General features: G+C 39.1%; 1 protein-coding gene across 2 annotated transcripts in view; it reads left to right on the top strand.

Moving 5' to 3' along the window:
* The window catches only part of smoc2 (SPARC related modular calcium binding 2), a 33,648-nt gene extending 18,064 nt beyond the window's left edge, over window positions 1–15,584 (top strand). Inside the window, exons 6-13 of one of the 2 annotated variants that reach the window (XM_060871790.1) lie at window positions 1,685–1,771; window positions 2,221–2,292; window positions 4,393–4,579; window positions 6,925–7,007; window positions 12,445–12,544; window positions 13,125–13,372; window positions 13,597–13,631; window positions 15,029–15,584. In XM_060871790.1, coding sequence (XP_060727773.1) covers window positions 1,685–1,771; window positions 2,221–2,292; window positions 4,393–4,579; window positions 6,925–7,007; window positions 12,445–12,544; window positions 13,125–13,372; window positions 13,597–13,631; window positions 15,029–15,052 — 836 coding nt within the window. In that variant the 3' untranslated portion in view covers window positions 15,053–15,584. The remainder of the gene's footprint in view (window positions 1–1,684; window positions 1,772–2,220; window positions 2,293–4,392; window positions 4,580–6,924; window positions 7,008–12,444; window positions 12,545–13,124; window positions 13,373–13,596; window positions 13,632–15,028) is intronic. The other variant, XM_060871791.1, reaches the window with a different exon arrangement.
* The last annotated feature ends 279 nt before the right edge of the window (window positions 15,585–15,863 follow it).

Here is a 15,863-nt window from a genome sequence, read left to right as displayed (position 1 = left end):
GATTTAAAATAGAGTCTACATACTGAAAATAAAAAAAAACCCAACAACATATTGAGCAATATTGAAAGTTGAGTTATTCATACATAGTGAGGGTTTAATATTCACTCACTCTCAGTTCTGACTGTGGACCTAAATACATTTTTCTTTTGCAATACTGAATGCAGTGAGGAGCAGTCGAGCGTTACTGTCTGACAATTTCATCACAGTATATCAGAACCTCATGAAACTTCATCTCAGCATGTTTATTAAAGAAAAATCTGGCAACTTCAGGGACGATTTGCATAATCTGAATGGGCAGCAGAGGAAATTGACTAAAGCACACGCGTGCTCCGACTCTGAACACGCAGTTACACACTTTCTTTGTCTAAATATTGTAAATGTTGTGTCCCAGACTCTAAATCCGACCCAAACTGTGGCCAAAATAATAAAAATTGAGATATACAAATTAGTATATACAAAATATACCAGACTCTACGGTTATTATACTGGTATGTTGAGTATTTTGAAGGAGTAGTAATTATTTTCCCGGCTCACCTACACGTGACCTCTGCAGATAGGAAATATTTAAGATCATGCAAGTGCAGCCATTGTGCTGTCGAACTGACGCTCGGCTGGTTTTCGACGCCAAGCGGAATAAATGCAGTGCGAGCGTGAGATGGACACTCATCAATGAATTCCTCAAAGACCTTCCAGACCAACAATAATAAGACAACAATGGATCATGGGTCATTTTGCAAGGGTTTTGCAATCCCTTCAATTCCCTTCTAACAGAAACTTGGTAAACAGTTATATCCATGAAGACAAAGGGACTGAATATGCACTCCATGACCAAAGATTGCTTCAGATTGCGATCTTTCTTGGCCTGGCTGAGGTGGCCGACTGTTTCATCATTTGTATCGAATGATTATTAAAGAAAAAAATGGATTCAGTCGGTATGTAAAGAATACAACACAACAGTGCATTCTGTTCCAGGAAAACAATCAACTACAGGATGGTGTGAAGACGATCACTACAAAGCTCTGACACCGCAGACTCTTTCTAACACTTCTACACATTTTGTAATTCTGTTTACATCCAGCGGTCTGAATACGGCTCAACCGGTTGCCTCAAAAGACCTTAAAAACTGTTGGGTTCTGTTTGCTTTTAGCATCATGCAATATTATCATTACTCCATTCAGACAATAAGAGCAAACTTTTTTTTTTTGACTTAGATTAAATATGAACGAAGGAATCTTGTTTAAAAAAATGTATCTGGCCCAAACTGCATTAGTTTTTAATAACAGATTGAATAAAAAACAGACTTTTGGATCTTCTAATAAGGATATGACCTCATCTCACCAGGCGTCGACACAGCTCTGTTACTCGCTTTTCCTCGAACATAACATGAGCTCTTTCGTATTAGTTTCAAATACGCAGTGCAAAACTTGTGTATTTGTGTGCATTTGAGTCTGAATCTTGCATCAGCATGGTGTATTGACTACATATGGACTTATACAGAGTTTTTTTAAGTCATTTGTTTTTCAAACAAAACACGATTATAACCACTATAATATCTACTCTTCATTTCTTTCTGATCTTTCCTCCTTCCCTTCGTTCAGTCCTCTTCTCTACTGGCCGGGCCATGTGCAAATAGTTTTTCATCTATAACAAGTTTTGAATGTTTAGCTTACTTTTGTAATTGTAGTTTCCTTGCAAATCTTTTCCATTCTAAACGCAGATGATGAGTCTGTCGTTCTCGTCGAGGAGACGCAGCCGCCAACCGACGAAGAAGGTTCGTGATGAACAACCTTTTAGACCATCTATAATGTAATGATTTTTTGATCTCTTCCCATCGGTGGTGTAGTAATTCCGATTTAATGAGAGCTGGTGATTTCGAACTCATGCGTACTGGTGTTTTTCTACATGGAGTTTTCATGTAGAAAAAGCACAATGTTGTGTTATTTTTATTCTTCTATATAGAACAGATGTTTTACATGCAAATTTGGGAAGCTTTGGTGGTTTTCTACAGAATTCTAGCCAGCTGTGTAGTTTGTACAGGTATAGTATAATAAGCCCATGAAACCATGGCAACCGACAATTAAAGACAGCATCGCTTGCTAAATAAAAAATTGCTGGTTGTGTGAATGCAGGGTAACATTTTTGTAGAACCTCAATTTCTTTTTGTAGTTTATGGCAAAAATGTTCAATACAATTCATTGATTTTGTCATGTTCCCATCTAGACAAAATCACCCAGTACCCGACTCTCTGGACTGAGCAGGTGCGCAGCAGAAAGAACACGTCAAGAACACAATGTGAGTTTAAGCTCCGTGCTTCATTCCCCTTTCCCTGAGCTCTTTAATTTTACATTTTCAGGATTTATATTTCCATAAAACTTGTGGATTAAGTGTCCGGAATCAGATCCAGATCCGTGAACCTGCTAGTCGCTCGCTCAGAAGTGCTAATGTGTGTTTATGTGAGTTCATGCTGCATGAGTTTTTGGGAAGTTTTATTATGTATTTACGAGGAGCGCTGTTTTTATGTGTGTTGCATCATGCGTTTGTTTTTTAAGTCGCTGTTTTCTGCATGCTTGTTTGAATTAAGCTTGTTCCTTAGTTCGATTCATCTGTACATTACTGGCCAAAATTGGCTGCAATGAATTTACTTTAAAAAATAAATAAATAAATAAAAGACTGCTTGATGTCATCCAGGTACTAAAAACCTTTTGGCAAGCCACACCTGCTGTTTGTATTGTTGCTGGGTTTCAAAGAAGAAGAAAAAACGGCGGGTATTTGTTGCCGTGACGCTTTATGTGTAACCAATCAGCATCCAGAAGTGCTACTTGCCCCACCGACTAAACGCTATTAGCTGGAACACACACATACACACACACACATATATATTTATATATGTACCAGTTATTAATAAAGTTTTTTGTAAATTAACCTCACTGATTGACACAATGACCAGTTATATGTCAACATGCACAGCTTTGAGCAGCATAATTCTTCAGACAGCTTTTTTCCCCCTCATTATTAACACTTGTACGCTCCAAAATCCAACACAAATCCCAAATACTGTGCTGCCATATGGACGTAACTGCATGGAGAAGCAAAGCCTGTTCTAAATCCCTCTTGGAAATAGGCGACCTTATGCACCAAGGCAGCACACGCACAAAAAAGTGTGCATGAACCGTTCGATTATGATGTCCGGATGATTTACGATCAATAAAACCCGTGTGAAAGCAGTTTGGCCGGAGCCGCATGCGAGGGTGTGCAAATAGTTTGATTGTGACATCTTCATGATTTATGATCAATAAAAAGCCGGCGTGGGGATGGTTTTCATTAGTTAGTTGTTCTGTGGGTAAAGCACTGATTATGTCTTTACCAGCTGCTCAGAGCAGAGAGGACAAAAATATGTGTGGGATATTGTGAAAGAAAGAAAAGATAATAAGGTTCAGTGGGGCTGAGAAAAGGACGAGAGTTACTATAGAGATGAGTGTCTCTCTCATTCATACTTTGCTTGTCCAATTTGTAGTAAAAAAAAAAATAAAAAAGTGAAAGAGATCAGAAGTCTTCCTCTCATTTGGATTTATTTTTAAAATTCATTTATTCTTTTCTGGACGGGTTTAAAACGTTACTGGAGATCAGTAATGATGCTTTGGTATGACATTAGGCTTCTAAAAAGAGAACAGCCGTGATTGAATCCTGATGTAGCACTTGTAGCAAAATCTAATCTTTTCAAGTCAGAATGCATTCCCCATATGGACCTTTTATTCATTCAGGGGTAATGTGTATCGTGCATGTTAGGGTTGTGTGTGTGTGTGTGTGTGTGTGTGTGTGAATTGTGTTTGAAGTTGAAATAACTAAGATTTAATATCTTTTCAAGACTAAAGCTATATAGGGTATGTACATGTACGTGTGTGTGTGTGAGTGTGTGTGTTCCCTTCCTTTTCTCTTTTAGCCATCCATCCATTCAACATGTAGGGATTTTCACAAGTTTTCACCCCACTCTCCTCCTCATGTTCCTTCAATACCTGCTCACAGTTTATTGATGGGATGTGCCAAATTCTTTTCCAAACTCCTACAGTACATTTCCTGAGTCCAACTTTTCCAGAACTTTATACTGGACTCGTTATATTAGCTTCTTGAACGTTGTGGCTCTTTTCTCGAAGAAAATCCAAGGTTCTCCAAGAACTGTATTTCTGTACTGTATACTGTATTTCTACTGAGATCACATGTTTTTCAAATGTTTTGTTTGGGATTGCCTACATATAAACTTGCAGGTTATCAGAATACAACCTGAATGGCAGCAATTTGAAGGACAAATTCAGATGCTTTTTAAAAAGGCTAGATGGCAATAAATATATCTCTGTTCACTGAGACACTTCTATACACTCGTCTGTCCTTTTGTAGCGTCTTCTTGTGATCAAGAGCAGCTGACAGCACAAGAGGAGGCAAGGCAACATAAGAATGATGCTGTGTTCATCCCTGACTGTGCCCAAGGTGGTCTTTATAAGGCAGTCCAGTGTCACCCTTCTACTGGCTACTGCTGGTGTGTTTTAATAGACACAGGACGGCCCATACCTGGGACCTCCACCAGGTGAGATAAAGCATTTAATTCAATGCGATTTTAATTGTGATTGATTCTGTAATATCAAAAATATTAAGTGTGTACAAAGTACAAGAATCAGAGACTTTGTGACCGCAGCAGCAGCATTATTATATATACGTAGATACAGTCTCCATGTGGAACCCTTCACAACTAAAGAAGGGTCCCTTCTACAGCTCAAGGATTTTTCACATCTGTTAAACTGCTGCTGAAACCCAAATTGGTGTTTTAGAGCTTCCAGGAAAATGATTAGTCTTTTACAGAGTTTTGATGATTTGTATTTGTGCTAAACTTTTTGATTTTCCAATTTAATGCTCTCTAAACTGTATATGTCACACCCCTAGGGGTGGCTCTTGCCCTATATCAGGAGGTGATTAATATTTTGCTTTCTCTGACTGAATGATTCCTTCTTTAAAGCACCAGCGTCTTTCCAGCAATAAAAATAAATAAATAGCTCTCATCAATCTCTTTGCTGTTGTAGGTTGTGCCTTACATCAAACACCATTGATTATGTATCATATCAATATCTAGGACCAATTTACCTCTAAGAAGCCATTTAATGGTGACTTTAAAGCAGGTTAGCAGATTTCTTCAATCTTTCATCTAAAGATGAGCTAAACTGTGTGGTAGTTTTACACAAAGAAGATTTTTGGGCTTTGGTTTCTAATTTTGGATTTCTCCCCTGCATAACATTTTGCTGTTTTGATGGTATGAAACCTCCTTCAGAGATTTCTGGGCAACAGGCAGATGACAAATGGCTTATATCCTCTTCAAAAGGCATCACTGAGAGCTTCCAGATCTGACATATCCCTAGTGATTTGAAGGGGTACCACCGGGGTCACTGCTCGGTCCAATTCAATTTTAATACACATGGAGATGCTTAGATGATATTGTACAGACTTAGAGTATGGTTAAAATAGACATGATGTGTACACAACATGTACACAATAATAGTATTCGGTCCAAGAATGCCTTGGGTTTAAAATTGAAGATTGTTGGGAGATGGTTAGTGGTAATGCAATGGAAAGCTCTACTTTATTCCTATTCCTCTGCTAGCTTATTTTTTCCCACTGAGCTGGTAAATGATCTCAAATCTACTTCAGCATTTAATAAAAAGTAATAAAAGCCTTTACACAAAGCTACATAGAGCTACTGCATAGATTAAGCTGACAAAGTGTTTATAGAGAAACAAATTTTTCTAGATACGTCTGAAAAACTTCTTTCAAATTTCAGACAGTTTATTTTGTGGCATCGTAAAGAAGCACTTCTTACACGTTGAAAGAGGAAACCCCTTTTCTTTCCTTTTAAAATGGTACATTCCTTTTGACCCTATAGTACATTTAATATACTCTTGGGGGCAGGGTCCATTGTCCAGCTTACAGTGAGGTCCAAAAATGGGCTATGGGGTCCCTCAGGGTTCTATACTCAGCCAAATCTGATTTCGTCTTCTTTCACATATATGTCAGTCAAGACAAAAAAGTTAAAGCAACTTTTAGCTTTGAACAAATTCAACTACAATCTGTGTGAAATGTGTAGCATGTGCTGCTATACTACTTACCGGATACTACGATTAGGGTCAGAGCTACTGATTGAGCGTCAGGATCGCTCTATAAGCCTTATAGGATCTCTTTTCAGTGGAGTATTGTTGCAAATTGCAACGTATTGCTCGCTGCAGTATCGTGTTAACAAAGCTCAGGGCGGTGTGCCAGAATGCACATTAGTGCACTTACAAGGGTCCTCGCCTTTTCCTTCTTTCCGTTTGTCTTCCTCTCTCTCTTTCTCTTTCACTCCTTCTCTCCCGTTCATGGTCTTACTTGGCCATGTACCCATGTACGCAGTGACTGGAACTTGTTCATTTTCCGAGCCGACTCATGAATACTTCTCTGTGTCCCGTGCACACTCTCACTCTTTTCCCCCCCTCTTCCTCCTTCGTTTTAGTCTTCCTCCACAATTTCTGCTTAACACCGTTGATCATGCTACATTTTACCTCATTGACTGTTCCTGGGTATTTTTCTTTTACACTTCATTACATTGGTGCACTTGCACTTATTCTGACATTATGCGCTCGTAGAGTCCAGTAGACCATGACGAGTGGATTACATGCTTTCCTTCAGGTCCAGCATCCCAAATGGAGCTGATTTTAAATCACTAGTTTGCTTTTCAAAATTTCAGTACGCCATAGATTTCGCCCAAGGTCTGTGGTGTTTTGTTATTTTACAATGCGAAAGAAGAGCCACAGTATTTTATTTCCAGAATGTTTGGATTTTGATTATTATTCCATCATTTATTTACACAAAGAAAACCATTGAGCTTTGTGTGTCCTTCTCTCACCACAGATACGAACAGCCAAAATGTGACGGCAATGCGAGAGCACATCCCAACAAACCCAAAGATCTGTACAGGAGCCGACATCTTCAGGGTAAGTGCATGTGTGTTTTTAAATCTCCACTGGCCACATTGGCTTAGCGGTGATTGCGCTAATTTGCAAATAATACAAACCATTTGTGTTAAACTCCTCTTTCTGTTCTCAATTCAATTCTATTTCTGATTCAAGTACATGAGCATGTTTAAGACCATCATGATCTGGAAAGTGGTCCATAAATCAAATCAGAAAATGCAACAGCAAAACCAGAACAACAACAAAACCAAAAAAAAAAGTGATTCGGAAACATGACAACAAAACAAAAAAAAAAACAACAAAAGAACTAGAGAACATTTGGAAGCCCTCCCCCTTTTATTTGTTAAAAAAAAAAAAACAACCAACCAACCAACCAAATAAATAATTAAAAACAGAAAATGTAGATATAGACACATGAAAACAAAATGAAGAACAAAAAACACAAGAGCAAAAAGTTTTATAGTGTTTTCTGGGCTTTGATGTTGTATTTTTGGTTTTGGTATTGTTTTGTTTTGTTATGTTGTTGTTGCAGTTTGGTTTGTTAATGTGTTTTGCATTTCTGCACCACCCTACTGTCCCAACGCAAGCTTGTGCCTATGTGGGTATGCGGGTTCCCAAGAGGGTGTGTGTGTGTGTGTGTGTGTGTTTGTGTGTGTGTGTACGCACAGCCTTTTGCAGCCTCTATTGCAGTTCTATTGCATGGTGATGCCTCCAGTGTGGTTAGTTTTGACAACTTGTTGAATTTATATCAGCCTTGTTAAAAAGAAAAAGTACCATGATGCTTATCACCTCATTACACACAGCCATCCAGGTGTGTCTTTGCAGTTGTGCTTTTCTGTCAAGTGTAAAGTTCCAGCGACCATCCATCATGCAGGTAAAGTTAGATACGTTGATCACAGAGAGAGAGAGAGAGAGAGAGAGAGAGAGAGAGAGAGAGAGAGAGAGAGAGAGAAGATGGGTGAATGAACATGTATCAGGAATGAAAAGGATGGAAACAATACACAAGATGGGTGGATAGAAGAAAGGAAGAGAGAAAATTACCAAAGGGAAATAACATAAAACAGACAGCTAATTTATCAAGGTCTGACTTTGATTAAAAACATCGCAGAAAGTTTTTTTTTTTTCTTTAAACAAATCCAAAGTGAAATGTTCACACTATCACACAAGTTCTCTCAATTGGCCACAAAATCCAACTGGCATTTCACATTTCCCAGACACTAATGGGATTAACTATACCACAGTTAAGTGAGATGAAGAAAAACAGGCTAAAACATGGTGAAGTGTGTGTGTGTGTATGTGTGTGTGTGTGTGTGTGTGTGTAATCATAACCACATGCATGTGCTCTTCATCAATGGTGTGAATACTGTGACATTTCAAGTGCTTTGAGAGCTTTAAGGCAAAAGGGCAAACCCACATGATCATGCTTAACCTCATTTTTAGAAGAGGTAATTAAAATGCCCTTTGTCATAAACTTAACTTTTCACACACACAACACACACACACAAAGAAATCAGAATTCCTTTACGCCTTCCAGAGCAACCGAGACAAACCTCTGACTGGAAATGTGTTTCCTTGGCCTTGTGTTTCCCTTCTGCTTGCTGTTATACTGCACGATTTTTCAAACCCGCTATTAATGCGGAGTGTTAATGAACAGAGCTCCCTCTGTGTTCAGGACGTGTGTGTAAGTTTACTTAGCCGTTCCTCATGCCAGCAGCTTGTCCACAGGTGCCACGCGAGAGTCAAGCTAATGGTCACGGTTGGTTGATTACGGGGCATGAAGGTCTCTGTATGTCTACCAGAATTCCTTGCTAGTTCAAGCGTTTGGTACTTTTCGGTTTGGGTTTCTCAGAGTTAAATGAAGTTAATTCATTCTGATAGAAATTTTATAGAAAGAACCCACTGCCTTTTGTGTCTATTTCTATATTGCGGCTAGAACTATGTTCATAGCCAGATTCCTATTTCTTATGTCCCAGGCCCAGTGGTTAGTGAAAGTGAAAGCCAGTATGCTTGCCGAGTGTTCATCATACATAAAGACATTCCTACATGCACAAACACACACACACACACACACACACACACACACACGCGCGACGTCCTCGTCCCCCCCGGCCTGATTCAGACAGCATCCTGCCTCATTTGGCTGGACTGCCTGTTTCGCTGTGATGGTTATAAATGTGTTTCTCACAGTCCAGCAGTGTGTGTGTATTGCTGAAGGAATGGTGATGAGAGCTTTACGGGGTGAAGAGGGAAAACGGGGGCAGTCGTGTTGAAAGCACAGCTGTGGTGAGAGGAGGTGTATTTGCCCACTGACATCCCTGGAGACAAAAAGAGCAGACCTGGGGAAGGAGGCTTGGCTTTTGCTTCTGACTGCTGGCACGGCCTTGCTCCAGCCGTGTTAATGAAATAACACACACACACGCACACGCACACGCACATTGCATGTACACACCACATATACACATCATCTGCACTAGACAGGTTGTCTAAATCCTTGTCTGCAGTAACTTTTGAGGACTAACAAATGCTTCTATTATGCTGTAATAAATAGTCCAGTTAGAAATCTATTACATAACGATCATGTACGTCGGCGTATAATTTCCTGATCTGAAATGGTGCTTCTAAATTCTAGACTTGGATTATCATATTTTGAATTAATTAGCCAAAAATAAGAGGTAAAAACTACTTTTTTTAACTCCAGGACCAGCGATCAACAATATAGATAATCAACAATAAATGTGTTGGGGGGGGGCTGCTTCAATAAAACTGAACGTTCAATACAGAAAACATGTTATTTATTTTTATTACTTATATACCAACACTTTTTTAAGCCCGTCATGTGACAGCCCGTCATACATGTTACTAATAAAATGATAGGAGAGTTCATTTATTACACAGAGCACTTTAATGTCGTTCATGATCTGTCAGAGCTGCTGTTATAGAAAAGTAATCAACATTTTCTGATCAATCAGAATCAAGAACTCAGTGAGCTAAGTCTGGGGTTTGAAGCTTATATCTTATGCATACAGGATGGAATGTTCAGTACCTGCAGTCCCTCAGGAACCTGGATGAACAACAAAAATAACAACAATCAAAGAGTTTTGTTAGGTTCTTTGGATATTTCATAAAAGGGCTGACGTTCCATTACAACAGGAATTTTTATGGTTTTTGGACCAAATTCTCCAACCTCCATCGCCACTACTGCAAGCGGACAAAGCTGAGCTGTGGATTTGAATCAGGAATATTAAAGCAGTAAGACAGCATAAAGTGTAGTGATGAAAGATCCAGGAACAAGATTTAGTAGAAATGCTATAATGCCACAAAAAAAAAAAAAAAGATTGAACCTCGGAGCCTAGTTTTGAATGATAATTAGATATCGTTTAAATCCCAGTTCAATTATCTGAAGATTTCTAAACGCACTCAATGCATAATATATTTATTTTGGTGGTAGCTTAGTGATTAAGGTGTTGGACTACTTATTGGAAGGTTGTGAGCTTGAATCCCAGGTCCACTATGCTGCCACTCATGGGCCCCTGAGCAAGGCCCTTAACCATCAATTTTATTAAATGAGCTAGTTTTTCTGGATAAAGTCATCTGCCAAATTCTGTAAATGTTCAGTAGATAATTAGCTTGTAGATAACGTATATAATATATATAAGATGTATTATTCAAAGACTGCAGTCCGACATGTGAATTAATGAACATTTCATGACAGATCAGAGCTTTGATATGCTGCTTTTAGAACAAAAACCCTTTCTATTGAAAATTTATGAGCCAAGGTTTACGGTTGCCAGTTCCATAAATCCCTAGTGATTTGAGAGATGGTGTGGGAGTGACGAGATGTTTTTCAAAGCGGAGAAGGAAGAATGCAGCTCTGCTCTCCCACAAGAACAGGTGGGCGAGATCTTTTATTGGATCTCGGCCCATAAGAGCCAACTAAAACCCGAGCTCTGGTGCTATAAAGCCTTACAGCATCTCTCTAACAGCAGAGAAGCATGTGAGGCCCGCTGGATCCTAAAAGGCATGTTTTTGTCCATTCTCTGTATCTATAGACGGATCTCAGGGCTGTGTGTTTACTGCAGACCGGGCTTCACACACCTGTTGGAGAGCTCGGTACCATGCAATTATCTCTGGCGTACGAGAATCTGTAGCCGTGGGGACTAGTCATAAATGCTCCAGCCTTCACACCTCCCCTCCACACATCGTCTGAGAAGGCTGTACTGAAAGGGGAGAGAGTGATGGATGTGTAGACGGATGTAGAAAAGGAAGAAAAAGGGTGGTTGTGAGAGAAAAAAGGAAAAGCCCCAGGATGAATCCACCTCTTTCCACACCCTCTTAAAAGCAGCTTGGGCTTACTTAAATGATACGGCTTTCCACTATGTTACAATAATGAGGATCACTGTACTTCACGTTTCTTCACCCTGTGGTGAAATAATATGTCTAGAAATAATGTTAGCAATAATGTCCATAACCTTGTGTTAAAACTTTATGAGAAAAATCTGTGAAGGCTATTTATGTCTGTAAGATTTATTGACCTGTGATGACTGCAAGCCTTCTCGCTTAGCGTTCTCGTTGCATGGCTTCCCATGTGTCGCTACAGATCTGGATTATTACTCAAGAAATCTAAAAATAAAGAGCTAGAAAAACTTCTTTAAAAGGATTCCATAGAATTTTTGGATTTTCTCAGAACCCTTTGACTGATCGTTTTTTTTGGTTAGAGCCACAGAGAGATAAGTTTCCATTGGCCTCTCTAACTTGCCGCTAGGTGTGTGTTTGTGTGTGGCGTGTGTGCTTGTGTGTGAGAGTGAGATGCTTTGTGTACAGATGCTTTGTAGTTTTTTTATTTTAGTTTACAGTCAAAAGATTGGTCAAAAGAAAGGTATTCTTTTTCCTTTTGCAATATTAACTAATTAGATTTTGCCTTGACGTTCTGGGTAAAACCTTAACTGCTGAAATAAAGGTCCTTTCACTTGCAGCTGCGTAAAGAACTAAAAGGTACATTATCAGTTCTTATTAAGATCCAATTATGTACCATAAAAATGAACTTTATTTACATTTGTAGGTGAATGATACATACTAAAGGTACAAAGGTATCTACCTTTTCTTTTCTCAGAACATAGCCACTACTGTGTTTGTGTGAGCGAATCAGCTGAATGCATGATTTTCCCAGACACGCTAAGCTGTTGTTACCTGTCGCTATAAACTCCTCAGTATGATTGACGCTTCTTCTCTTCCTCTCTTATGATGGGGTGGTCTGGCCTTTATGGCCTTTCCACTCTGCTAGGGTTTCATTGCCGTTAAAGCTGTACAACGTCTGTTATTTTTACAGGGTTTATTGGGCAGCCTGCGGTACCTACGATCTCTACGACTACCACGACACGAAGCAACTTGTAAACTTTATATATTTTGATATCACTCATTTGCATTCTCCTTGATGAAGGGTGTGTGTCTGCTTTTTCAGGATGCCCTGGAAATAAGAAAAACGAATTTCTGACGAGCGTTTTGGACGCACTGTCTACGGACATGGTGCACGCAGTTACCGATCCAGCTGCTGCCGGCAGGTAAGCAAACACCTGCACAGTTCACGAGGAAAGGACTGCACGTGAAGTACTTAAAGGAGAATAGTGTTGAGCTTTTTAACACGTGGTTAAGCAACCTAAGGATGTCAGATATTATTCACTACTACACTACAGTTCAGGTTCCTGGTTTGGTATGCTTTAGGCTAAAAAATATTTAGCCAAGTTTCCACTAGATTAGGGTTAGGGTTAGCTCCAAGAGGAGAAACTAAACAACCCTTTTAGTGAAACACTGTTATATCCAATTTCTACATGCTAATGAGGCCTTTATTATAAGCCAGCCCAAGAAGGAAAATGGCAAATGGTTTCTCCTGGATGACTCGACTCTTTATTAGATGAGATTCATGTTATACATCTGATTCACACTCAGAGAACCGAGCCAGTTCTGCTCACTTGGACCCCTGTAGAATTTGAAATATCAACACTTTTTCAAACACGTGGGCTTTTTTTTTTTTTTGTAGGAATATCCATTACACCATGCTGTTGGTCAAATAAAGAACACCAGAGAAGACAAATTTAAGACTCAATTTGTTCTAATATTATTCTATATTTACTCTTCCCCCAGAATGCCAGAACCAGACCCTAACCACACTCTGGAAGAGCGGGTGGTGCACTGGTATTTCAGTCAGCTGGACAAGAACCTGAGCGGTGACATCGGCAAAAAGGAGATCAAGCCGTTCAGACGCTTGCTGCGCAAGAAATCCAAGCCAAAGAAGTGTGTGAAAAAGTTTGTAGAGTACTGCGACATCAGTAACGACAAGGCTCTCTCGCTGCAGGAGCTGATAGGTTGCCTTGGGGTCATGAAGGAAGAAGGTAGGCATCCATGACGATGACAGAATTGCTTAGACACCAAGACAAATAGAGAGAAATAGAAATAATACTGGTTTTCTGAGCGAATCTGACAGATATGACAGACTACTAAGAGTTTGGTTCCACCAAATAAATGTGTAATTGTGTAATTGCATGTAATTATAGACTTTCTCAGGATTGTTTGTCGAACTAATGGTTGTAAAACATTCTCATTGCCTTCTCCTCAGGGGCCAAAACAAGCGAAGGCACAACCAATAAACTAGTGAGTAAAAGGCTGTTTCTGTTTCTGTTCCACGTTCACTACTGCTCGCTTCCCTGCATGCTTATTAGGAAACCCTGCAGCTTAGCACGAGCAAGCAGACACTGATCGAGTGCGGAAATGTAAAACTCAGAAAAATGAACGCAGTTTACCTGAGCACTTTAACTTAAATCTCTAAAATCATTTCAGACATCCGTAACAGACGTCTTGCTAGTATACGTTTTCCGATCTAAATCACTCTATCCGGGAGCTAGGAGACATATACAAACAGTACAGTTTATTAGGAACACCTGTATAGTTATCAGCCAATTATGTGGCAGCAGCACGATGTATAACATCATACAGATACCCAGGCAGGTCAAGAGCTTCAGTTAATGTTCACATCAATCGTCTGAATGAAGAAAATTGCAAACCCTGTTTGTTGATTCCAGGCTGATTTTTGGATTTAAGAAGCTTCTCATGGGAATTTCAAGTGATGTGAAAAAAGCAAAAGACATCCTGTGGCAGAGATTCTGCAGGTTGAAGCACCTTGGTGGTGAGAGATATCAGAGGAGAATAAACAGACTGGTCTGAGCTGACAGGACGTCTATAATCACTCTTTACAACCGTGATGATCAGAAAAGCCTTAGAGACTGTTGTGTGTAAAAGACCCAATATATCAGCAGTCTCTGAAACTCTCAAACCAGCTTACATGAAGTCATTGAGATCACATTTGATCCTCATTCTGATGGTTGACGTGAACATTAACTTAGCACATTAACATTAAATTAGCTCTTGACCTGCATCTGTATAATTTCCTGTACTTTGATGCTGCCACATGATTGGCTGATTAGATACCTACATAAATGAGCAAGTGTTCCTATTAAAGCTCTATTGGATCGTACATTTCTCACTTTTGTACATAATACCCTATGTGAATATATTTGAGCATTACTATACTTAAGATTTTAATATATAGACAGCACAAATACTCGAAAAAACAACTTATTCAATAATATGCTAAAAAAAAAAAAAATCACAGCAAAAAAAAAAAAAAAAAAACTTTATATACAATAAAAGTCTCACAACTGCAAATTTAAAAGGATTTGTAAGCACAAAAGCCAAGTCGTATATATAAAGTTACAGTCGGCTCAGGGTTACGAGGCGTAGCCACTCTTACGACTTTGTTTGTATGAAATCCAATAAAATCCCACACCTTTTGTGTGAAATCAAGTATTATATTTTAAAGATCCTACTTTGGGATCATTTAAAACGTCACAGCACATAACGAACTCGTAAACCTGCTCATAACGTTCGGAAAACGTCTACCGGTAATTTACAACTCGCTTATGTTTCTTGTAAACACTTCATTAAGCGACTTAAAGTGTTAAACAACTTCTACGTTTCCTTTCTCTTTCCAGAACATTGTGAAAAAGCAAGGCTGAGATTCCTGCGCCTTCTCTCGCTGCGATCCTGCCCCCACCAAACGGCGATGGACCCCCATAGTATTTGCACTTTGTACTTTAAAAAAGAAAAAATGATGTAAATTCACTTTGTAGAAAGAAGGTATTTAAACAGACTGCTGAACATGTGAATGATGTTAGTTAGCTTTTATATATATTAATGCCCTTACAAAAAAAAAGGTTAATACTTTAACACATACAATGTATGTGTCCTTTGTGAGTTCTGAGATTGTAAGATTTGTATTACTTTTTTTTGTCGATGTGTTTTTTTTTTCTGTCTTGTAATGACACCAGACTTACACATAGCTGGTGAAAAAATAATACGTTAGTGCTTTGGTCACATACTGGCATTTTTATTTTTTATTTTTTACCTACGTATCAAGCCTAAGACAGGCTTCGTCTTGATTAGAAATAAAGATCTTATATACTTTTTATGTTTTTTATCAGTACACTGTATATATCGAGTTGTCTGTGAAATGTTTTCTGCTCGTAATAAACACTCTTTCCTAACTGATCCGAGCAACCAGTGGTGTTTTATCTAGCCAACAAAGACGTTCCATCATTTTCAGGTCACTGCTTGGAAAACTGGGTCAAGGACCGAGGGTCAGGTGTCCTCAGGGACAAGCCGAGACCTGCTCTCGCTCGTTGTTTAAGCTGTGAACTGGATTTACTCGACTTGATAAAGCATTATCAGTGTCTTCATGATTCGTATCAGCCGTTACAGAGTGCTTTTAGGGCTTGTCCATGTCCTAACAGTGGATATGTTTTCAATTTTAAAAGGTACAAGGAAAGC

Source organism: Tachysurus vachellii, chromosome 6 (assembly GCF_030014155.1).
Source record: "Tachysurus vachellii isolate PV-2020 chromosome 6, HZAU_Pvac_v1, whole genome shotgun sequence".
Lineage (NCBI taxonomy): Eukaryota > Metazoa > Chordata > Actinopteri > Siluriformes > Bagridae > Tachysurus > Tachysurus vachellii.
Note: the sequence above shows the minus strand (reverse complement) of the source record. Positions and strands in the feature narration are given on the sequence as shown.